Raw genomic sequence first — 25,315 nt, forward strand, 5'->3', positions numbered from 1 at the left:
CTGGGGAACATTTAGTGTCTCCTCTCCATTCCTCACACATCATGCAGAGGCCGCTTTTACTTAGTCACCCTCCTGTCCTCTCTTCCATAGCACACAGAAGATGAAAACATCTGCCTTCATTTTGCAGCACTTTATCAAACATTTTGCTTGCAAAGAGTGTGCCTCTAACAACTGGTGAATCTCAGGCGAACAAAACACAGATTGGAAGCATCAGTGCAGCCCCGTCTTCATTTGTATCAGTTTACAGCGAACTGAATTTACCATTTGATTGTGGCTCCCAAAATTAATAAAATAAACGAATAAAAAGAAATTCTCACATATGTTGGCAATCGACTTCAATACTCGCACATTTGGCTGTGGACTACAGTTTACATAGAAGAAAATAAAGATGCTGGTAGGATGTAAAGGAGAGAGAGAGAGAGAGAGAGAGAGAGAGAGCGAGCGAGAGAGAGCGATCTAACAGGTGTCGACTAGGACTGCCCATGGACCAAACACTGCGATAGGCTATTCAGTGGACAGACACTGGATATGAGCGTCAGATTTGCCGTGTGTCCCTCATTTGGAATTGCGTCAAAAAGTGTCCTAGCAGGTATTTTCCTGGGCTTCATTTCCTCTGAAGTTAGCGACATTTAAACTCCACTCTCCACCTGGAAAGAAAAGAGGGGATTAAGCGCTGATTAAGAAACTCTCATCACTTTCCTGGCATCTCCTGCGCGCCGTCGAATCTCCAGCTCTGCATTTGGCACTCCAGCGGTCCAAAGTCCCTCAGTCATTTTGGTGGGACGCGGGCTGGACTGATGTACGGAGAATTTCATCCTCCAAGATTATTTCGGATTATGAGGAACAGATGGTGAGTTTTTATTTGTCTTTTAAATAGAACCTGAAAAATGTTCATGTCGCAATGTAGATCATTATATATTTTATGAAATTTACATGTATAATCTGTAAAAAAAATTAAAATAATTATTTTGCTTATTTTTAGAAAACATTATTACTAGCTTTATTTAAAAAAATATTATTTTGATGTTCATCCTTATCATTTCAGTTTAATCACTCTTTGATTCTTTAATGCAATTATATTACAGGTAAATTATGTACATAACAGGTAAATAGGGACAAGTCGATTATTAAGTGTCTTTTCCCCTTTTTGCTATTATTTTCAGATCCAAATATAGACAGAAGAGGAATCTATAAAAAGCACACCCAGGTTGGCAAGTGTTATTGGTTTCCTGAAAACCACACCTTTTTAATGTGGACAGTGGAAATAAGATAAAAGTGGGTGGTCATAAGATGACTCTGCCCAGAAAAGACCTCTGATGAACTTTTGTCACTTACAGTCATGGCATTGAGTGAGACATCTACATGAAGTGAAATCCTGTGCTTTGTAGGGGGGGCTTGAAAGAAGATTTTTCTTAGGAAAAAACTGTAAATTACCTCTTCATCCAACAAAACAAACCTTACCCCCACCCCCTTCTCAATGAGCTGAATTTGGCACCGGCTCTCATTTCAGCATACTTTTGATAAGCTCTGCTTTCACAACAGCCCCCTCTCAGTACCAGTCATGGTTTCTGTTTGATGCTGCAAATAGAATTGAACTGGAGGACGACGGGAGAGGTCAAAAAAGGTGAACCAAACTTCATCAGATAAATTATATTTTTTGTAGTGTGTGACCACAAATCAAAGAATCCAACTTTTTCTGTTAATTTCCTTAAACACTGTGATATATAAAGTTTTTTTGTTTTTTAACCATATAGGCTTTTAAATATCTTGTAGTCTTCTGGACATCTTTATCATTTTTCGAGGATCCTCTCATCTGGTTGTTTCTTTCCTGACTGTCTGCCATTTTGCCTCTCTCATACTTGGCCTAGTGATACACTGTTTACCCCCCAGTCCTCTCCACATCCTTCTTCACTTTTTCATAACAAACTGGTTCTCTGAGAGGCTTCATCCTGGCCGGCACTATTCCAGCCAAGGGGGAAGAGGACTTCCTGACGCTGGCCGCATCGCGGCTCAGCCGCAGGAAGCGTGTCATTGGCGCTGCTGTAGGTGTGGCGATGGTTCTGATACTGTTGGTGGCCATTCCCTTGCTGGTCCACACAACCAAAGGGGGGAACACCGGAAATTCAGGGAGCCACTATGAAATGCTTGGAAGCTGCCGGATGGTATGCGACCCCTACACCACCTCTCAGCCAGGCCAGGAGCTGACAGCTGTGTCTCCACCGCCCCAGGATTACTCTGGAAAGAAGATAAAATCTGGGCTTCGTGGGCCTCCAGGGGTTCCTGGCCCTCCAGGAGCACGTGGACCCCCCGGAGAGCCAGGCAAACCGGGGCCACAGGGACCCCCAGGTCCTGGTCCTGGTGGCTATTCGCCCTCGCTCTACACTCCCAAAATTGCCTTTTACGCAGGGCTACGCAAGCAGCATGAGGGGAGTGAAATACTGAAGTTTGATGATGTGGTGACCAATGTAGGTAACTACTACGAGCCCAGCACCGGCAAGTTCACCTGCCCTCTGCCTGGCATCTACTTCTTCACCTACCATGTTCTAATGAGAGGTGGTGACGGGACCAGCATGTGGGCAGACCTGAAGAAGAATGGACTGGTTAGTAAAACTGTGTGCGTGTGTGTTTTAGCATGTGCATGCAGGAAAGTGTGTGTACATATGTGTTTGTATGTATGCGCACACATGATCATGTAGCAGATTTTTTTCACTGTTGACCATCCTGTGTTACCATTGACTCATGTTCACCTCTGTAACATTGAGCTCTTCAGATTCACGGCACATTCCACTTAGCAGGTAGTAACATGACAGCCAAAGAATGAAACAGCAATCTTTCTCCTCATTAAGGGGAATTCATGCTATACTGGCTAAAATTGCAGCTACAGATATTTGGGTTCTCACATCTGCTGTGGCTAAATGACAAGTGGCAGAATGCAGCCGCCGCTCTGTGTATGATACTTAATTAGTAAGTATCATACACAGAGCTTGATTATTGAATAAACAAGTGCAAAAGAGCACAGGAGAAATGTCTGTCAGTACGTGGACCAGTCAGTTTACACCTCAGATAAATAAATAATGAATGTAAAATTGACAGTCCACTCATCCACTCCCTCATTCCCCAGACACTAATTAAAGACAGAGGGGCTGAAGGGGGGAAGAGGAGACGAGAGATGGGAGAAATCACAGGGATTTCATCAGAGGACTCCAAATTCAGGAAACATTCTTCAAGTTGCCTTTTAAATTCATTCATTCATTCATCAAGGACTTTACATGCAAATAGTCTCTACTCAGATCTCACTCTCTAAACATGCAGTGTACCAAGGACTGTTCAAACACGCAGGCTAATGTAGGCTCATACATTCTATATGTTTCATTACCGCAGTTGTACTGAATAGGGCCTGATTTAAATTTAGACTTGATTTGGTGAGATGTAAAACTAAATGTTTAAAATAATTCGTCATTAACCATCACTTGATTATATGCATAAGACCACAAAGATGAATATATATATTTAAGCCTGCCTGCCTAATGCCCTATATTGTAATTCAAGTCATCTTAGACTGCTAAATAATTTATCCATCTCAGATTAGATCCCCTGAACACCCGCTATACTTTCCTCTCCTAACCCCTCCCCAGCTTGTTCATTGATTCCCCATTAATTATCTTTTCACTCAACTCAATTATTTAACCTCACCAAGGTCCATCTGACACCCGTCAGGTGGCCTCCTTAAACAGTTGTGTTAAATAGAGCGCTCACCTAACAGGGATCTACCCAAACAGAGCTGCTGCTAGATGAAAATGGAGTGTAAATGAATTGCTGCAGAGAGCCTGATCATGTTTGGAGTTATTGAAGCCCACAGGCAGGTGGGTATTCTGCCTGAGGCCGATCAGTGGCTAGGGTTTACTAAATGGGCACAGTGTTTGACAGGTTGCATTCCTGTAAAATCAAATGGCCTGTTTTACTATCGCCGTAGGTGCTGAAGCTTTATTGGATATTTTGTCTGCCCACTAGGTTTTTTAATAAAAAAAAATGTTTGCCATAGTCACAAATGTGCCACCTCCCCTTTCAGATTTTGTTGTAACTTTTTTACCTTAACAGATAAGGTCATTTGTTACCTTGCGTTTGTTAGGCAGCCAGTCCAACAGATTGAGGACTCAGACAGATTCAGTGAGAATGAATGAAACACAAGAGACTCAGCATGACACGGACATGCTGAGACGTCCGCTTGGAGACAGTGAAAGGGAGAGCAAAACAAGACAAGTGAGTTGATGGGAAGATCAGGGGTGGAGCAGAGGAAGATAGATGACTTAATGGAGGTGTGGAGACAGTGGGCTGGTAGACGAGGCATCTGGGAGGCTGGTGGTGAAGGCCAGGATGAGATCAGGTACGATGACCAATGGACACCCACTCAAGATGTCTCTGCTTGACAAGTGATCAAGGCCAGCCAGAGAAAGAGAGAAAATTGGTTTACAAACTATCTTTATGCACCATCCAGCAAGTGCAGATTCCCGTTAGAGACAGTTTAAAAGCAGTAAAATAATTAACTGTAGATATGAATAGATTTCTTCTGGGATTATTTTATAGATAACTCCATCTTTAGCATTGCTGGTGATGTTTAAAGTGGCACAATGCACTGGCTGTTGGACTTGGAATATTGCTATGCCAAGATCTCAGGAGGATGTGTTGGGCTGTGCAGGGCTTCCATGAGATTCCTATAGATCCAATACCTATTACCTTCACTAAACCCCCACTCTGTAAAGTCTTCCTGCTCACACCTCAATGTAACTTTCACAAATCATTGCAGCATGACAGGGCTTCAGAGTCACAGGATTTGTGATTGAAGGGGGTCACACCTCAGTTGCTTCCATGTGTGTAATGCGACAGTAATTGACTTGTGGTACAATTCCAATGTGTGATGTGAATGTTAGCTCAACAACTTTACGCTCTATTCTTGCTCAGCTGATCAGTTGTGTTATAAGCACAGCTAGGAAACACAAGGCACACAATGCCAAATTTGATGACCCAGCTTGGGATGATGATGGATCCATATTATATCCTTATGATACTTAATGATATAATATTGACTTAGCCTTGTTGAAAATAAATAGTCATGAATGCCCTTCATATTGGTGCCACCACTATTATAAATGTGTTTAATTACTCTATTTTTAATTCACTGTCAGGGATAGATGGGTTTGTGCTACTTTATATTCCAGTTCGCTAGCAAATGTTATTAGAACAGTTTAAACTCATGCTGGCTCACTTAATGCTGTGAAGCGTGGTAAGACGTCCTTCGTACCTTTTCAGCAGAACGTCTCCCTTTCCCCTTATTAACTGGTATGTAAGCTGTTCACCTGTTCATTTATATTCCCATAGTCCACCACTGTACTGATCAATATTAAATATTCTTAACACAATGTACAATGTAGGTAAATAGATACTGGCTCGGCTCCCATTTAATCTCACCTTTGTTTTTTTTTTTAACCTATCATAGACTCTTTTAATAGCTCAATTAAAGGTCAAGTTATTTCACAGTAGTGTTAAAATGTCATCACTCAATGTAATGACCGATACCTTTATTAACTTCCTCCAGCAAAGATATAGATATGCTACAGGTGAAATATAATTACCCTAAGAGGCAAGAAAGAGTTACAAACATAGAAGAATTTTTTTCTATGAGGACAAGTCAAATGTTGTTTTTTAGTCCATTAAGGGAATATAATGAACCCCTGATGACATACACTAATTAAGGTAAGTCAGTTCCAGTCATGCTGTGCACAGGTTTGACCTTTACTGTGCTCCTGACCACAGTCTGGTGGCTGAGGGAGCACAACATACTGCAACTTAAGAAAATGCAGGCAAATAGACAAAATGCAAGCAAATTAAGAAAACATCTTCATCAATTTGACGACACATGCGCTGCATATTCTCACACCACAACCCAACAGACAAACACGCTGCAAAGACACAAAACAAAACCAAATAGACAAAAGCACTGCAAATACACACAACATAACCAAATACAGAAACCTGCTCCAAGTAGCACAAGCGACACAGAAACAAATGTTTCCAGGGGACACAAAAAGACTGATGAACCCGGCTGGGACAGTGATTCGAATTGGCAGGCTAATAATAAGAAAAAGGCTAAGGCTAGCTTCAAAGCAGAGGCAATATCTGAATCATGCATTCATGATGTTAAAATTAACAAAAAAAAAATTACACTTTAGGTCATTTTCTAGCACCACTGACGAGTAGCCAAATTCAGTAACTTCAAAAGTTGCAAAGCATTGAACAACAAGCGTGTTCATCACTTTTTTGAGGCCCACGGAAACACTTGCTTCGTCAGTGCTACTTGCAGCGTGTTTCTGTATTTGGTTGTGTATTAGCATTAATTTGCTTGTGTTTTGTTTATTTGTATGTGTTTTCTTACGTGCACTGCAATGAGCTGTCTCTGCCACTGTATAATAGTGAACGGCAGGTAATACCGATCTAAGTTACGGTTCTGCTATGGATGGTTGCCATGTAATCCCTGGGCTCCCAGAGGAGAGGGAAACCTACTCAATAAATATTCTACACCCCCAGCACCACCACCACCAGTCCCCTCCCAATGGTCCCCAACCCTCTTGCCATGTACCGAGTCCCTTAGGTAAGTTTAACAGCTACTTTTCTATTGTCTCTGCTCTAAGAGGTCAGTATATCACAGTGAATGAATCCTGTCAGTTTTATTACCAGTGGAGCACAGCACCACAGATAAAAACAAGACTTCATATACCTCCACATCTCCCTGGTCTCACAAAATAGCCTCGCTTGATCAGTCTGTTACCCCAGACCCCCTCCCTCCCCTTTGCTCAACCCTCTGGCCCTTGATTTTGTTTTTTCCCCTTCCCTTCTTTTTGTCTATCCCTGTCTGTCGTCTGCAGTGCGGCTCCACTTGTATAGAAAATGACACTGCAGCTGCTTACAACCCCAGCCTGTGGCCTGCTATGCTCCCAGGCGTATTCACTGGAGGCCTTATAATAAAAGGGCTAGGCGGAGACAGAGACAGCCACAGGCAAGCCCTGGGGGGCCCTGCCTCACGGCTCACAACCCTTCCAGCTCCAGGATCAGCACAGCGTGCTGCCTGGTTCACATGGATCAGTCTGTGTCCTCCAGCCATATCCGTCTCCTCTGTCAGCTTCCCATCCTAATCCCACCACGGCTCTCCCATGCCTCTGTGTCTGGTTGTCTAAATTAATGGATGGCTTGCATTATTCCTTCACGCACAGGAACATCAGCTGAAACATCAATTAATATATCATATTTTGGCAAAATGATCTCTACACTGAGAGATAAATATTATTCTGTTGTATAGAATTCAACCTCACTTTCATACAGTAAGTCGTGAGAACAAGGCTGTTCGGGGGGGGGGGGTTATTGCTGCCTCCGTTACACTGTTTGGCCAAAATAATGAGCAGGATGACATATGCCTGATGTCGATAGGAAGTCACAACAACAGCATCACTGTCAGAGGCAGGCAAAGATGCAAATGTGATATTGGCTGTCACTACACATGTCAAGCAGAACAACAATATAACCTTTACAGATGACAATAGATTGGTGTTGTTATTTGAGAGATGGTCTTATGAGGGCCTAAAAAAGGGTAGATTATGCTCAGTTTTTAATTATATCACTTGGTGAGGCTTACACAAGGGTCCCAAAAGTTTTTTTTTTAATATTATGTTTTGATTTTAAATTTTTTTTTTCTAAATGCTAAATAAACATTTTTTATATGTTCACACTTATGTACTGATAACTAGTCACATTCTGTTTAGGCACCTGCTGCCTATGGACTGTTGATGAGGAGACAAAATATTGTTTTCTCCCATAACATCAACAGATAAATATATAAAGGATTACACTGGAATTGTTTTAATCTCTACACTGACATCATGTTTTCACGAGGGGAGCAAATAATGTAGTTATCATGATTATCAGTAAACTTGTTAACCATAAGGAGATGCAAGGTTCTGTATAGTGTCAGCAGAGAAGACTGTTTTTGTTCATTTTTGTGCTCAAGGACAGATTTACTCTGGGACCCCTCAGGACTCTGATCATTTCAAAGCCAAATAAATTCAAATTGTTTTAGTTTCATTCACCTTCATTTAACTTCAGTCATAAACAAACATGTTTTTTTAAAACATATTTGCTAGAGCAAATGGGTAATATATAATTATAATTACTAGGAGACAGGGTTGCAGTGATTATGTCTATATGCACACCATACCAGTGTCATGGTTATTTTTTTCATATAGGATATGAAAAAAAGGATATGATGTTTACATGTACACTGGTTGTTCAGCTCCCATTTAGATAAGAGGAGACTTTATTGGTCCCTGGAGGGAAATTCACATTACATGTTACATCAGCATAGACAGACTAAGAGGAAAGAAAACAAAAAAACTGTATCAATTAAATAAATTTGAGAGAATAAAATGTGAAAATATAAAAATTGAAGATATGGCATGAAAAAGCTAAAAGCAGAATAAACATTGCAATACCTTACACTATGTAAATGAATTATATACAGCACATAATTCTGATAATAACAGATCTCATCTCATCTCATCCACATCTCATCTCATATACAGACAGACTGAGGAGCAGGTATTGCTGTATTAAACTTTCACTTCCTGACGTTTTTTTTTTTTCCCGCTGAGTCAATGTTTATTCTAATTCTTTAACTTTTCCACCATAATACTGCCTGCAGTGCACACTTACCCTACATTAAAATTAGAAAAGCTGAATAGGTCCGCAGTACGGAGTATAATGGTTAAGGCATAGGTGCCCTCGGTTATCTAAACTTAAAAACACCCCCGCGGACTACAGAATCTGGAATCTAATGAAACAAGACTGTTGTAGTAGTGTAACAATAGCTGTGGTTGGTTTTACTATGTGGTTATTGAGCTGTGAAGCCCCGGGAGATCGACTTCTCTGCCTCCTTAATCAATCTGGTTTAGAGTGGACAGGGACATGCTTAACCATTGGTCACCAGCATGCTCCATGTTGGATGCAGCATCCATGACCTGAATCTCATTTAAGGAGACCCACAGATAGTGTCCAGGTAATAGAGCACAACTCCAGGGTTGATAGATGATGAACAATGTGCTCAGACAAGGGCGAAATGTATGGGTGCAAGGGGAAAAGAACATGTTTTTTTAGTTACAGTAATTCGGGCTCTGATGCTCAACGATTGGCTGTTTTCAAATTGATGCATGCTCGCTGGGGAGAAAGGGGCCCCAGTGATGGGAATGACATGATGGTAGTTGAGTTGCAGATCATATTCTGTGGCTGTCATAGAGATGTGCGCGGCTTGTCTGGCTGCTGACATAGATTGAGTGCTCCCACTGTAGATGGACACTGAGCCAGACACAAGGCCACTGATGGCTGACATATGTCTGATGATTGGAGCTGCTATACCAGAAGTATTGATACATCCTACTATGGAGATTTTTAGGAATGCTACCCAGTATATGATTGTACTTTTTGCATTGTCAAAAACATTCTAGATGTTTTAGTAACACTTGAACTAGAATCTGAAAAGGTTACATGGCAAAAAAAGCATTATTTGAGACTACGCTTTTTCAAAATTGTCGTTTAATCATACTATACAAGAAAGGCCTTTGAATCTTTTGCAAGATCTTCTGTATACACATACTTTTTACATTAAGTGCATTATATGCACATACCAGTTTAAAAACATTATGTTTGGTATGTTGCTTATGAAGATTAAAAGTGGAATGGACAAAAAATAAATGGACAAATCCTGTCTCCGCTACAACTGTAACTCAATCTAGGCATGTGTATTTAAATGTCCACGATGTGTAAACCCAATTAAATGTGTTAACAAACAAGTAAAGATCCACTGCTGCTGGGTCAATAACACCAAACACACACACAGCATGCAAATGTGAAACTGTCTGGCTTAGGTATAGCCACTCAATATCATGCATATTGAACCGGCCCAGGACCATAAGCAACAGGTCAATAGCTGGTGTGGATAGTGATACTCTTTCTCAGCCTTGCTAGTTTCCCTGTAGACAACCTGTTGTCCCCAGTGAGTCCGCTTATCTCCACAACCCAATCACATCTCCATCCTCTGGTCCTTTACCCTGAGCCCCATCCATAGCTGATCAATAAGAGGCAGAGTGGCTGTGTTTTCAGTCCACCTCTGGGGTCACAGGTCACAGTCCCATCCACCTGTTTGTCCACCAATATGAATATGGATGTGATGTCATACTCACGAGGGTCTCATTTGAAGTGTTAATAATTGATCATGACCCAGCCTGAAAAAATAAAATGGAACAAAGAAAGAAAGTGTAATATGGTAGATTTCGTTTTAAAGAGCTCCTGAGTACCTGGAGCTGCTGAGTAAGTGGCAGTGACATTTGCAAGTATGTGTTCAGTTTTGTCCATGTTCTAATTGTTAGTGCTTATGTCCTCTGTGGGTGACAGGTAAGAGCCAGCGCCATCGCTCAGGATGCAGATCAGAATTACGACTATGCCTCCAACAGTGTGATCCTGCATTTGGACGTGGGCGATGAGGTGTGTGTGCAGCTGGACGGAGGGAAGGTCCACGGAGGGAACACAAACAAGTACAGCACCTTCTCCGGCTTCCTCATCTATCCAGACTGAATCTAATCCTTACTCACAGTGAGAGGAGTGGTTAGAAAAACACCAACATACACAAAGACATATTCACACTTACGAAGACATGTATGTATGCAAATGAATGCAGATGAACAAAAAAATGCACACACACACACACACACACACACACACACACATACACATTTACAGAAATCCTGAGATTATAACAGACTACAGAAGTGTGGATTGAGTTAAAATCAGAGATAAGTGGAATTAAGTTGAATTGTTTGATACTGAGCCAATCATCATGAGCAACTACATTTATTGGCACCCTTTGTGTGCAAAGCATAAATTTCAGAATATGTACAGTATAAGTGCACATAAGAATTGCACGTTGTGGCTCTGAAATATCTAAAATATTATAATGTGTTCCATATTAACTGACATTGTGATAACTAGAATACAACAAACACCATCAGTGTGATTGTTTTTAATGCAATAATGGTGTTGAGGTTTCCATTAATCAAAATGACTAAGATGACAAATGCACACTTGGGGTATTCCAGTTGTTAACTGAGCAGAATTTCACTTATACATCTCTGCCCTCCATTTTAATGACCTCTGATCAAATGGCCTGCCTATATTTTGCAACTCATCTTTGTTAAAATATTTTTTCCCTTTGCTTCAAAGGGTATTATACTGATTGAAATTAATTGAATCCCTGTTGTGATTCAGCCTGCATTAGGACAGTACTGATTAAAATAGGGCATTCTGGCAACACAGATGTTTGACCTTCCCTTCGTGTTCCCATCATAACACAGGATGACACATGGTGAGATAAAACAAAACATACTAATATTACAAGTAAACAAATCAAAACACATTTTATGGATGGCACTTGTGTGTAATGGAGTTTTAATTGCCAAGTGCATTATGACATTATTGTGTGTGTGAGGTTTGGTATGGTAGGTATGAGTGGATATATAGATATGGTGAGATATGGGGGTGGTGAAAAAGTGACAGCTGCAGTGTTTTACTTACATTAATTGTTGTACAATACATTACAGACATGTTGCTGTAATTAAACTGCCATACTTACTTACTACTTTATTTTTGAGAGACCCTGTCAACATATCATTATATGTATAAACACGGTAATCTTGGGATGGGCTATCTGGTATGTTGAAGAGGTTGAGTAGATAATATTGTTATTAAAATATCTATACCTACCTTGTTTGTGTTCTTACATGTTGTTTTGGCATGGTAAAGGTCAGGGCTGAATAAAGGCATGTACATTCAATAGTCTTAAACACACGCAGACCCTTGTTCAGTTTTATTTGGAGTGACCACTTGGACTGACTGCGGAGAATTGGATATATGACATGGCTGCATCGACTTACAGCTGAGATCGAAGCAACAGTGGCTGACCACAGCCACTGCCTGCTACAACATGGATTTCCAATATGTCTTAAGACACTGTCTAAGACACAAACATTAATACCGCTATATTGATCTCCTCTTATAATACACCCAGGATCTACAAAATCCAGCCAATATACATTTCAAATGTAACAATATAGTAATCAATTGTACAAACAAACCGAAATGGTTCAGTGTCTGATAAGGGCTTGTTATGGTTTATTAGGGTTTTGAACCAAGACCGTTTGTTGGAGAGCACACCAATAACAAGAAATACATCCAGGGAATTGGTAAAATTTTTCCTAAATAATATTGAGTCATTTCTCTCATTTTATTTGATATTCCTATGGTGATGCATACAGATTGTTTACAGTCCAAAAAAAAATAGCCATGTAAATAGCCAAAATCTCCAATTTAATCACTTCCGAAATTTGGATTAATCAAACAATTTTTTAAAGCACCAATTACTCTGCTGATTATATTCTCAATTAAGTCACTAATGAAATGTAAAAAAAAAAAAAAAAGTAAAACATGTTCCATCAAAATTTCCCAGAGCCCAAGGTTAAATCCTCAGATATTTTGTCCAACCAACAGTCCAAAACCCAAAGATATTCAGTTTAATATTATATGAGACAAAGAGAAGTAGCAAACACCCACATTGCAAAAGCTGGCATGAGTGGATATTTGGCACGATCAAAATAGTTACAGATTAATTTTCTATCGAATAATTGATTATCTCAGCTCTAAATCACAACCTTTTACTCTTAGTCTTTCTTAGTCTATGCACTAATAATCACAATCATCCCATACGGTATTTTTTAATTATTTAAAAAGAGAGGTAAGATTGTGTTTGCTATTTAATTAGTTCACTATTATGTGGAGTAGACAGCTCTTTGTTTAAAGGAAATATTTGTGTGATATTAACAGCTTTAGGTTTATGAATGATCGATAAACTAGTCTTTATGTTAAACCTGGCATGAAATGACTGAGATAAACACTATGTATATTGACCACTGTGGGTGCCATTTCATATTATATATAATCAAAGGTGCAAAACACAAATCATACCTAAATATGCTTACAAAAATTGCAATTGTGTGTGATATAAAACTAGTCTGTTGATGAATCTCTCTTTACTATGTGTTGTTTTCTACACAGTTAATTTCACCACTTTATCCAAAAGGCCATAAAAAATTCTAAACCAGAGCAGAGAGAGCCATCATCCTCATGTTAAAGAGAATACATCTCGAATACCTCCCATATTATTGGCGAAAAGGAAAACATCTAATTAGAGTAGAGAGCCGATAGCATTCTAGACTTAAAGGATTTGGTGAATCTGTTGCTCCTGAACTGAGAAAGTGGGATGTTGCCGTGCCATGCCTGGGCCCAGCCCCCGGCTCTCTCTTCTGGCAGATTCCAGTTGAAAGTTAATTGGACGGGGAGAGGTCTGAGACAGGCTGTGCTGAGGCCCATTAGTGATTCCCCTGTCGAATGCAGAGCCATGAGGATCACAGACTCACAAATAGGAGGATTAAAATAATCAATAGTCTTGACTTCCATCGACCACACACATACACACATACAGAGTAATTAGCGGACAACCTATTCAGCAGTGGACTATGACACCCTCCTAAACCTTACCCAACACACATAAGCTCCATACTCCCGGTAGCTGTGGTGCCTAATGAGGGGAAATAGTTGTGGCTGCTTGTGAGGAAAATGAAGAAAAGGTCAGAGAGCCACCAAACAGCCTTCTAAGGCTCATATCCTAGTGCTTGGTCACCACATTACAGCATGGTGACAAAAAAAGTATAAAACCTATTTATTTAGGCTGAAATTTCACATTATGTTCCCAAAGATTTACAACCAACAGGAGAAAACCACGATCTAAATTGGCTTGAGCACCAAAGCCTAAACAAATGGTGTGCTTTAAGTTCTTCATTTGGCTCATGAAAGCACAAAGAGCAAGATATGCCTCTTATTTTACACTATCTATATAGACAAATGGCCTTTTTAACATAGCAGATTCCAGCAACAACACTGCCCTCTTGTGTCAATGGAAAAAACAGCACAGACACATCAATCCACTGTGCAAAATCATTAAGACACAGCCGTTACAAAAACTTGAGCTTTACTCTATTTCATCAAACAAATTCACTCAAAAACCCAGATAGGTTTTCAGGAAAAACATTTATTTAAATGAAGCAACATAACTGGGGTCAATTAAAAACATGGGAACCCATCTGAAATGTTTCTACCTCATGATAGTATGGCTTTGAATATACTGGTTTACTGCAGAATCAGAGGAACATCTTCCTCAGCCTAACTAAGTTTTAGCCAATAGTACAGTATGTTGCTGAAAGTATTACAATGCATACAAGTTGGTCACATATGTGAATTGACCTGGCAGCAAAGCCAGCCTCATTTTGTGGTCTTTAGGGAATGTAAAGGCACTTCTTAAATTAAATGTGGAAAGCAAATCCATGGAAAAGGAAAAAAAACAAAAAAACAAAACTGGGATGCTCTTCGTCTTTACCCGCTCATCACCATCCTGACCAGTTCTGTAAAGAGACATGAGAAAGAGACAAAATTTGAGTTTCATGGTCTAAATCAGAGACCTACTCCAACTACAGCATGTTGAGCTAAGGCTCCCTCCTCATCCAGCTTTGGTGAGCCGGGGTGGGAGATGCTGCATTTGGAGGCAGATCCCCACATTCTGCTCACCCAGAGGAAAGAAGGGCTGAACTAGGTACTAAGAGAAAGAGGTGAGGTAATCATCTCTATCTCGAATTCAGCCAAAGAATTAGGCCTTGTCTATGATCCAAGAAGAGCTGGTTAGAGAAGCCATCCTCGCTGTATGCTTTTCTCTATTTGAGAAGCATAGAAAAGGGGAGAAGATCAAGGAAGCTATAGTCCAGTCACAGTGTGGCCAGCTACAAATTCAGCTTCCATCAGTACAGAGGAGAAAACAATCAGCACAAGAGCAACTCATTGCAAATCTCTGGTTAGTAGAAAAAGGGACTGGTCCACTCTCCCAAAGCTGGTGGCTATACTTGAATCTAAAAACATGTCTACAATGTAATGAACTGATACATCTAATTCAGCGTTGATGAAAAGAGCAGCGCCCCTGACACCAACAGAAGAGGCATATTTTAATAGCACCGATGACATGCAGATTAGAAGAGCTGCCTCATGGCCACCACACCAAACAGCTCAAAAGACTCGACAGTGTCCACCAGGCTTTCCCTGAATGAGACCAGTCTCTTCCCTGTGTGTCCACCGTATCCCCTTATTAACTGAGGGGAGTCTCAGACACATGCAGAGGGGCATGCTGCAGCCAGGGGCCAAGACAGAGGGCTGCAGGAGAGAGAGACAGAACAGCAGGAGCCTACACATGGGCCAAAGCCTCAGGATTAAAGATGAGAGGGACCACCAGGCTTTCCCCACAGGCACCTACAGGTCAAATCTACTTTGCAATAGCACACTGTTCCCGTTAGCCAATATGAAGAGCAAAACTACAGCTGATAAATGTTAGGATGGCCTGATGGGGGTGGATTATTTAACACTTAAAGCAGGAAAGCCTGGCGGTGCCATCTCATGGTATACCCAGTGCCCGTACCGGCCCTCAGCCTGACATGATGTGGCGAACAAATGCTGTGGAGGAAGAACAGTTGACACACACTGTCAGCAGTTGACATTTATACAGGGTCTCTTATAACAGTGATTCAACCATAAGTGTTAAGAATACATATTAGACAGTAGCTGCTAACATGATTAGACAGCCACACCTCATCATAAGACTAAATCAAATATTGTGACTACCTGTTTAGTACTTAAATTGCTTCCAATGATTGCCTTTAGAAAACTAGGATTTACTGAAAACAGAGTATTTGCATTAACACAAACTCAAACTACATGTTTCTCCTCAAAAGTACTTCTCTTAGCAGTTACACAATATTTCACATCAACAAAGCACACGTACAATGTAATGAGGTTGCGTTGTCACATTGCCAAGACTAGGTTGAATGGTTACCATGAATCTTTTGCAGATTTATAGCAATGGCATCGTCATACCAGCCTAGTTACAGCCGGCATCCCGTCTTGTTCCTTTTTATTTCTTTCGTTCTCACCTTCATAATTGATACAGCCATTTGCATCTTCATGTCCCGCCAAGAGTGTCTCGACCTCCTCCTCTGTCATTTTCTCACCTGAAAATTTAACATAAAATTGTTTATTCACATTACATAAGTGACTTTATCACAATTTTTTATTGTGATAACAAAAGATTTCACTTTTAGAAAAAAAAAGAAAAGGAAATAAAAGATAAGTAAAAATAATACTAGTACTACCACTAATACATTTACAAACTAGATGTTCTTAATGCAAAATTACTTTACAAACATGCAATCCATTTACTTTTGATATGTACTGTATATTCAGTTTTCAGTAAAATAGATTTGCACTGAGATTTCCATTCTTAGGATTGCAGTATTTTACCTGAATTAAAAAGTGCTAGCTATCTTTTTAAAGGGGGATAAAAATGGAACTTGCCTAGCGTGGTAAGGACGTGACGTAGCTCTGCTCCCATTACTGTGCCGTTGCCCTCCTTGTCAAAGACACGCAGTCCCTCCACAAAATCCTCCATGGAGCCCTGATCTTTATTCTTAGCAATGGCCTGGAACATGGGCAGGAACTGCTCAAAGTCTAGCATCTTGGTATTCATCTCTGCATAAAGACAAGAATAATTGAGGCAATTCTCAGTCTGAGCCTCCAGAGACTTTTTTCCGCCACAATAGTTTAATGATTTACATTTTACATTTTACCAGCAAGTTAAATTTTTAGCTCTCACCCTCAGCCTTGGGGTTGCCCAGGACCTTGAGCACCTCAGCGTTGACAGGGTTCTGTCCCAGGGCCCGCATGACATCCCCACACTGGCTGTAGCTGATCTTCCCATCTCCTGTCTTGTCAAACAACAGGAATGCCTCCTTAAACTCTGCAGGATACAAAGACACATGACAAATTTGAGTAGGGATATGAATTATTGTGGAAATTAGCAGACATGGTTATTCTACATGGTTGTAAAATAAGCAGACATGTATGGAGGAATGAAATTGATTAAGGACGTAAACTGGTAATAGATGAAAACAGAAAAGCAAGACAGATTGTGAGGAAAATGAGAACAAGCAGACCAGAGAAAGCACAGATTATGAAAAGTGAATAACTTTATAAATGATCTGGTTTTCTACTGGTAAACCTAAATTTAAAAAAGAGAAGAGGCAGGGCTCAAAGCACTGCACTGACGAGCATGCCTAGGTCTCTTGTGCCTCTCTAGACAAGATAATTCTAGAAAGTCTATCCAGGATAATAAATGTATTGATATACTACATATCTATGGCAAACCCCAAACTCATGTTGCACGGTCATGCCTCAAACACTCAAATCTTAAACTTTTAAAGCTGATTTTTTAAAAATAATATATGTCACCAATATTTTCATCTGCAAGGTAGAGTGTGATGCAACCACTAAAAAAAATTTAAAAAAAAAAAGAACGCTTACTCTCCATACTCTGCTGTTTGACATTTGCAATCACCCCTCTTACTTCCTCAACTCAGCACATATATTCGTGTCATCTGGTCAGTCTGACTTTTTCACTACACATCAAAAACAACAAGTTGATCCAACTTCAATGCGGGGCCTACATGCTCTGTCATCTTTTCTGTACTTTGAACATGCAAATGCGTATGGATTAAATTTCCAAGCATACAAAATATGTCTAAATAACAAAGAAATGTGTTAAAAATGTAGCAGTAAATATGAAAGTTGTGGCTAAATTAAAGAACCAGATCAAACAATTGTGGCTATAGTATGTTTGAAGTAAATTTTTATAAAGCTTGGAAGATAAGGGTAAAGTAAGGAAAATTGTTGCTAGGGCTCAACTGTTTAAAGATAATTATTATCTCGAAGAAAATAAGACATGGCCAAGACCTAAGACTCCGAAATGCCGCAGGTCTAAACAGAAGTAACACAAATTCCTACATTAACATCAACAACAGATAAAAGCTTCAAACAAGCGTTAGTCCTTCACTAGAGTGACCCAAAAGTGGACAAGATAAGTTTAGTACAGTTAGCACTTGTATTTTAAATGCTTAGATTACAGTAAGGGGTGTATAATTGAAACTCATGTTCACAGTTTTCAAAGTTGCCTTTGTTCTTAATGTCTAATAAGGTAAGTAAGTAAGCTTTAAAATGCTTTATTTGACACCCCTACTGTTTACAAACTCCCATTTGACAACGATATTTTACAGCACTGTTTAATAGTCAGTAAGGCTTTGAGCTACCTGAGCCTTCTAAAGCATTCACATTAACAAGTACTGAGTATTTTTGTTTTTTTGTTGTTGTTTAAGTGGAATTGGCTTGACTTTATCAGCTGTCAACAATGATGCGATCTTGCTGTTCACAGGGTTGATTAGATTAATGTAGCTTTGATCTATCAGGCATTGTACTAAGCCAAACAAAAAGCTTTGCTAAGATATAGCAGTTCGGGAGAGACATGGAGTTGTACTTCACAATATCCGGTCGCCAGGCTGTTTCTTAAGTTTAAAAATTTAAAAAAAAAAAGAACGCTTACTCTCCATACTCTGCTGTTTGACATTTGCAATCACCCCTCTTACTTCCTCAACTCAGCACATATATTCGTGTCATCTGGTCAGTCTGACTTTTTCACTACACATCAAAAACAACAAGTTGATCCAACTTCAATGCGGGGCCTACATGCTCTGTCATCTTTTCTGTACTTTGAACATGCAAATGCGTATGGATTAAATTTCCAAGCATACAAAATATGTCTAAATAACAAAGAAATGTGTTAAAAATGTAGCAGTAAATATGAAAGTTGTGGCTAAATTAAAGAACCAGATCAAACAATTGTGGCTATAGTATGTTTGAAGTAAATTTTTATAAAGCTTGGAAGATAAGGGTAAAGTAAGGAAAATTGTTGCTAGGGCTCAACTGTTTAAAGATAATTATTATCTCGAAGAAAATAAGACATGGCCAAGACCTAAGACTCCGAAATGCCGCAGGTCTAAACAGAAGTAACACAAATTCCTACATTAACATCAACAACAGATAAAAGCTTCAAACAAGCGTTAGTCCTTCACTAGAGTGACCCAAAAGTGGACAAGATAAGTTTAGTACAGTTAGCACTTGTATTTTAAATGCTTAGATTACAGTAAGGGGTGTATAATTGAAACTCATGTTCACAGTTTTCAAAGTTGCCTTTGTTCTTAATGTCTAATAAGGTAAGTAAGTAAGCTTTAAAATGCTTTATTTGACACCCCTACTGTTTACAAACTCCCATTTGACAACGATATTTTACAGCACTGTTTAATAGTCAGTAAGGCTTTGAGCTACCTGAGCCTTCTAAAGCATTCACATTAACAAGTACTGAGTATTTTTGTTTTTTTGTTGTTGTTTAAGTGGAATTGGCTTGACTTTATCAGCTGTCAACAATGATGCGATCTTGCTGTTCACAGGGTTGATTAGATTAATGTAGCTTTGATCTATCAGGCATTGTACTAAGCCAAACAAAAAGCTTTGCTAAGATATAGCAGTTCGGGAGAGACATGGAGTTGTACTTCACAATATCCGGTCGCCAGGCTGTTTCTTAAGTTTAAAAAAAAAAAAAAAAAGCTCAGGCACTGTTGTGGAGTTTTTCCTGTTCTGAGGAATGTGCCTCTTCCCTTCTGGCATGTGAGGACTTTTCCCAAACACCATATTTGGTATTAGAGGAGTGGAGGAAAGTAGGAGGAGAGCCAGAGTTTAGCCTATTATGTCAACGGTGATTAAACAAACCAGCCCTAGGACAAAAGCCATCCACCACTGTATCCCGCACCAAAAAAGGGCACACTTGTGGAGATGAGCTGCTTGAAAGATAACAGGCGAAGTTTAAGGCAAATGAACACAACCAGGAATGACTACAGTCTAACAGAACAAGACTTATGAGAACAGATATGAGCCTTAGCAATGTTCAGCTTTATCTGGATTTCTAATGCATGACTGTCCATATACAAAAACACTGCAAGACATGGTCAAAGCTGGTAAGGATTATAACGTTTTATGCAAAATATGACTGATTTTGACGTATCAAACAACAGTGCAAAGCGACTCTCATTCACATTTAAAACAAATTTGGTTTTATCCAAAATCAACATGCAGATCACACCCTACACACTCCCGAGATAGGCACCAGTTTTGTGCTAAGGCGGTCCCTTTTCACTGACTTACCATGAATCTGATCCAGGTTAAATTCAATCTGCAAAGGACAAGCAGTTTCAAGTGGAGAGTGATGAAACAGTACGGAAATAAAGAAGGAAACCTAGCCTAACCACGACTACTATGACAGGCAGGTATAGAGCAGGGTGATAGTGGAGATACAGGGCAAAGTGTCATTTGAACAAAGCAAAAATGAGAGCATGCAAAAAAAGGGGGGTTTGTAAAATGTCAAACACAAAGTCAAAACTCACCAAGTATTTGATCTTCCGAGAAGTCAGACTGTTCAAAAAGAAATTAGGCTTTATGAAAATTGTTCCCTTTTGCTGCGCAAAGCTAGCTCGGGTTGACTTCAAAAGGCTTTTGACCAAATTTTCAGTTAGTTAGATTCACCCAAAACAGATATTTCCTAACTATAACACATTAAGCAGTGAATAACGTAAACGTAGGTACTTTGTCGACCTTAATTAGCTCGTCGTGTGATTGTTATCGTTATCTACCGTGCAAGCTAACGTTAGCTTCTCAAAAGTTGCACTTCCGCTACCGACCAGCGAGCCAATTCAGAGATTCAAACAGCTTAGCAAAGCCGAACCATTTTCTTGAAACAATGACAAACAAAAGTAACTGCAAAAGAACAGCCGTAAAAAAACAAAAACAAAAAAACAAGTTAAGTATTGGTAAACGAAAAAACCCACCATGGCTGTGATGGCTGAGGTGTATCCTAGGCGTCGGCAAACCGAAGAATGTGACGGACCCAAAAAGAGGGCGCAGTGAGAAAACTCTAGCAGCACTGCGTCATGACGTACTGCACGCACGACGTCCCAGCAGGAGGGATGGCCGGACAGCCACGCTCCATATATAGAAACGAACATCTTGGTATGGTTTGTGGTTCACTTTTACATTAACTATAGGCCTTAAAACTCCTTAAACTTTTCATGTTATGATTGAGATGACCGGTACATGCAATTAATAATTTAAAGTTTAAAATCTGAATTTACAGAGTTGACTTTAATCCAAGGAGTCCAAAGGCAAGAAAGCCTAAATGTAATTTATTCATCTCAGTCTGGCCTTTTGACATTAAAATATGGGGGTATTCTTGTAGCAATACTATTTCCAAATGTGTGTGGAGAGTTGCAAAACTGTATCTCAGACTGTAAGTGTATACTCAGATTTGTGAATGTTTGCAAGAATCTTTAAATCTTTAGTCTTATTTGTGAATGTGTAAGGGAATCTGCAAAAGTGTAATCATATTTCCAAGTTTACTGAGATTTCTTAATGTGTAAAAGAAACTAAAAAATATTTATTGTTTGTTATGTTTGTTTTTTTTTTTTTTACATGTGACTTTTGCTACACTCCTGCCAATCCTGAGATCTACCAATGTGTATGGCGAACTGTCTGTAGCTCAGGGTTCTCTTTGCCTTGAGCCCAGGCTTATTGTGGGTATTTACAAATCTCACACACATTTACAGATTTGAGTAAACATTTCAGTTTCTTTTACACATTTACAAATATCAATACACATGCAAATCTGAATACACATTTTCAGATTCCTTTACACATCCACAACTCTGAGTACACACATACAGACAACTCTCCACACGCACTTGCAAATAATTTTGCTTCAATACTACTCACCATACTAGAAGGCAGTTTTCACATGTATCTGCTGAAGGAGGAAAGTTTCTCTGTGCTCACCATAAATCTGAGATTAAAATGTGTACCTACAAAAATGATTTTGTGCCATCACAACCTGTTTGGATTCATCCCAGCCGATCCTGCTTCAATGTGCAACTTGCTCAAGTGTGATGTGGAAATTTTAAACGTCTAATGCAAATACACTAAGAATGGAATTATCACCGATGTAGGAGACAGCTTGTGTTAAATAATTAATAATAATTAAACTGATGAACAATATTTGCATTTTCAGAGATTTAGAATTTTTCAATGAAGGAGAAGAAGTAGATGTAATTTTAAGCAGTTTGCAACATGCTAATTAAACTCTTTGCAGGAAAACCACATCGGACACAAGTTATTATTCCAAGCAGAGTATTTTATATGTCCTAAAACATATAAAATACATATTAAATCAGCCTACGCTTAACCTTATAAAATAATCAGCGAGTCAATGGACCTGAATAAGTCATTTTTGGATGTTTTGAGAGATGTTTGTCACTTTGTAGTGTGTGTTTGACTTTGGTGATTTTGACCCCAGTTGAATAAATTAATGCATGATTGCAGTGAATGACTTTGCTCGTCTTTGCATGAAAGATGTGAATGTCTGGCCATGCAGGAATGGTGGGATTACTTTAGTCCAGTGAGATCATGGACTGATGCCACATCTCTTAACAGCCTGGCTAAAGTGCTGTCTTTGCCCAGCAGGGGATCTGTCCTCCTGTCATGTCAATGATTCCATTGTGAGCAGAAGCAGTTGCTTAACATGGCCTACATATCCTCGCATTCTCACACCAAAAAATCATACAGTACACAGTGTAACATTGAAAGCCCATGAGAATCGCAGCAAAGCTAAAGCACCAACAAAGCTTAAGCATGTTAGTGCAAAGTCTAATGTGGACATCAGTAGTTTGAGATATTGAGTATTCTTTACATTAAAGTATTTTGTCTGATTGACTTATACCTGTTTTGACCTGAGAACACTGTAATGGTCTAGACTTTAGTAATGTTAAAATGTTTTCATTTTCCAGAATGGTCAAGGTGCCTTATTGGTTTACTAAAGTCCTATATTTACTGATATCTTATATTTAATAAGACTAAATTTCAGGTTATTTAAAGAGTTGAAGAAATGGGACTAAATATTTAGATGACATAATAGTTTATGAAGTGCAAAAATATACCAAAAACCCAATAGCAACATTGGTTCTTATTTTTTATGGTACTCTATATATGCTTTCATTTTTTTTAGCATGGCTCCCTCAAATTTTGTTATCTAAGACCTGTGACAAATACAGGCAGATTATTTTACAGTTGAAAAATAAAAGTATAATTCTTAACAGACTCTGCATCTACTCAGTTGTGACATGATGCTATGCAAAAATAATTGATGAAGAGTATTATATACTGAATCCAGATCTTGCTTCTGGACAAAATAATGAAACATTTTCTTAGTTACCTCAGGCTTTTGCTTCATAACTTGATGCTCAATATGCTGTATTTATTATATATACTGAAATCACAGTCAGGACTTGCCATCACCAGTATATTTATGATATGCCAATGATAGGCTGAATTCCACTTGCTGCTTTGGCTTCACTGTCCTGGTATTGTGCATGCTAGCTCACTGTCACACTTTCATGGCTTACTGGGGCACTTGAATAGAACGGATGGTCAATGTTATCAATAACACCTGTGCTTTTCCTGCCACGACACTTCAAATATCTGCTGTGAAAAAGGTCTATGACCAATAAACTCTGTAATCTATCTAACAAACTGTTATCTAAGCCACTAGACAGAAGCACCGACCTTTTTCACAGCAGACATTCTGACTTGGTAGGAAAAGCACGGGTGACACAAATTTTGTTAACCGTTCCATCAAATGCCCCAGTAAGCAATGGCAGTGAGCCTGCATGCACAATACCAGGAGCCTCAGATTAATGCACATAAATTGAATGCAGTCATTTTTCATGTCATCAATTCCACCTGTACTTTTCCTGCTACGACAAGCCAATATGTGTGCTGTGAAAACGGTCTATAGAGAGGTCCACTCTCTTTGAGTTTTGAAATAAAGCTAGCAGTTTCTTTCTTACAACAGTTACGGGTTTGTAGCTCACAAGGGGAAGGCTACTGATTTGATGGAATCCCCCGCCTGATGAAAGAAATAGCACAAACTGTAGCCGGAAACAGCCTCTTTCTCCCTAAGGAGGCCAATGGCTGACTAACAGCCTTGCTCTCATTGCCCCCTTTCTTTGCACTCCCTCATTCCAAACTGATGCAGACAGTTTGGTCTGTCTAGTTAGCTTCAGAATCATAGAAAGCTACATGGCAAATAATCAGCTTAAAATGTTTTTACAGTACTAACTGACATCTGACAACAGACCATTATTGTGTATCTCTGGCTGAGATTTACTTTGTTGGCTAAGATTAATAAACACTATATTAGGAAGGAAATTAATAAGTTATTTCCAATAGTCCTCATTTATGGACGCCACACATTAGCTTTGTCGCAAAATTATACTGCAGTAACCCCACTCACCTCCAAAGTACTGGGGTCAAATGGTGAATCCGAGGGACGCAGCATCCTAGGCTTCTGCTCTGGAGCTGGTTTTGGTGCTGCAGGAGCCGAAGGCAGACAGGGATAAGGGGGACCCAGTCTGGGTTGGATCACTTGTGAAGGCGACTTCTTAATGGAGGGTTCTCTTTTAGGAGCCATTCCTAACGCCCTGGACAGCCTAAACTTAGTCTCAAATCTCTGCACCTGCTGCCGGTATGTCTGCTGAGATGAGATATTGAGCTATGAAGTAAAGTGTGTCAGTTGTGTGTATCCTTACGAGGGGTGGGGGTGGGTGGTTGAGGGGGGCAGGTTGATGATGCTGATGATGCTCAGGGACTGGCAGGTGGATGAGGCAGAGGTGGATGTATGGAACAGCATGTGAGTTAATTTCTGAAGCAAAGCGTAGGAGGAGTGGAGATGAAAGCTTGACTGTAGAATAAAGAGGGGGATAGATATAGAAAGAACCAGCCACAGCTGCATGACTCCAAGGATATGCTTTTATTGGGGTCAGAAATTCCCGGTGTGTGCGTGGGAGTGAAGCAGCAATGAGCGGGTTCTCTGTGTCAAGCTTAACACACAGATGACAGCCTAACTGACATCAGTCTCTAATGTTTGTTAAGAGGTCTTATAAGAGGTGTCAAAATCTTATGAGCAAATATTGTGCCTCATTAATAACCCGTCATGCAGCTAATAATAATTTGTTCTAATTTGGCTGATGGAATATATGTTCTATTTGTCCTGCTCCTCAGATGCCCCCTTCCACCTGTGTCCTGCAAA

General features: G+C 39.6%; 2 protein-coding genes across 5 annotated transcripts; one reads left to right on the forward strand and one right to left on the reverse strand.

Moving 5' to 3' along the window:
* Positions 1–2,048: 2,048 nt before the first annotated feature.
* Positions 2,049–10,671, forward strand: c1ql4a (complement component 1, q subcomponent-like 4). The gene is made up of 2 exons (XM_040153309.1): positions 2,049–2,600; positions 10,492–10,671. Exons 1-2 carry the CDS (start codon positions 2,055–2,057, stop codon positions 10,669–10,671), a joined length of 726 nt encoding a protein of 241 aa, XP_040009243.1. The 5' UTR covers positions 2,049–2,054.
* A 3,545-nt stretch (positions 10,672–14,216) lies between these two features.
* zgc:153867 (uncharacterized protein LOC337226 homolog) lies at positions 14,217–24,697 on the reverse strand. Of its 4 annotated transcripts, XM_040152641.1 has the most exons (7): positions 21,009–21,128; positions 20,568–20,595; positions 16,895–17,038; positions 16,597–16,770; positions 16,176–16,253; positions 15,665–15,699; positions 14,217–14,606 (listed from the first exon to the last, which is right to left on the reverse strand). In XM_040152641.1, the coding sequence occupies exons 1-6, from the start codon at positions 21,009–21,011 to the stop codon at positions 15,671–15,673; spliced, it is 456 nt and encodes a 151-aa protein (XP_040008575.1). In that variant the 5' UTR covers positions 21,012–21,128; the 3' UTR covers positions 14,217–14,606; positions 15,665–15,670. The 4 variants fall into 4 exon arrangements, with proteins under 4 accessions (XP_040008575.1, XP_040008573.1, XP_040008572.1 ...); XM_040152639.1 differs by lacking the exons at positions 15,665–15,699; positions 20,568–20,595; positions 21,009–21,128 and adding exons at positions 20,329–20,356; positions 24,521–24,697; XM_040152638.1 differs by lacking the exons at positions 15,665–15,699; positions 21,009–21,128 and adding an exon at positions 24,521–24,697.
* Between the last annotated feature and the right edge of the window lie 618 nt (positions 24,698–25,315).

Source organism: Xiphias gladius, chromosome 18 (assembly GCF_016859285.1).
Source record: "Xiphias gladius isolate SHS-SW01 ecotype Sanya breed wild chromosome 18, ASM1685928v1, whole genome shotgun sequence".
In the NCBI taxonomy this organism is placed as follows: domain Eukaryota; kingdom Metazoa; phylum Chordata; class Actinopteri; order Istiophoriformes; family Xiphiidae; genus Xiphias; species Xiphias gladius.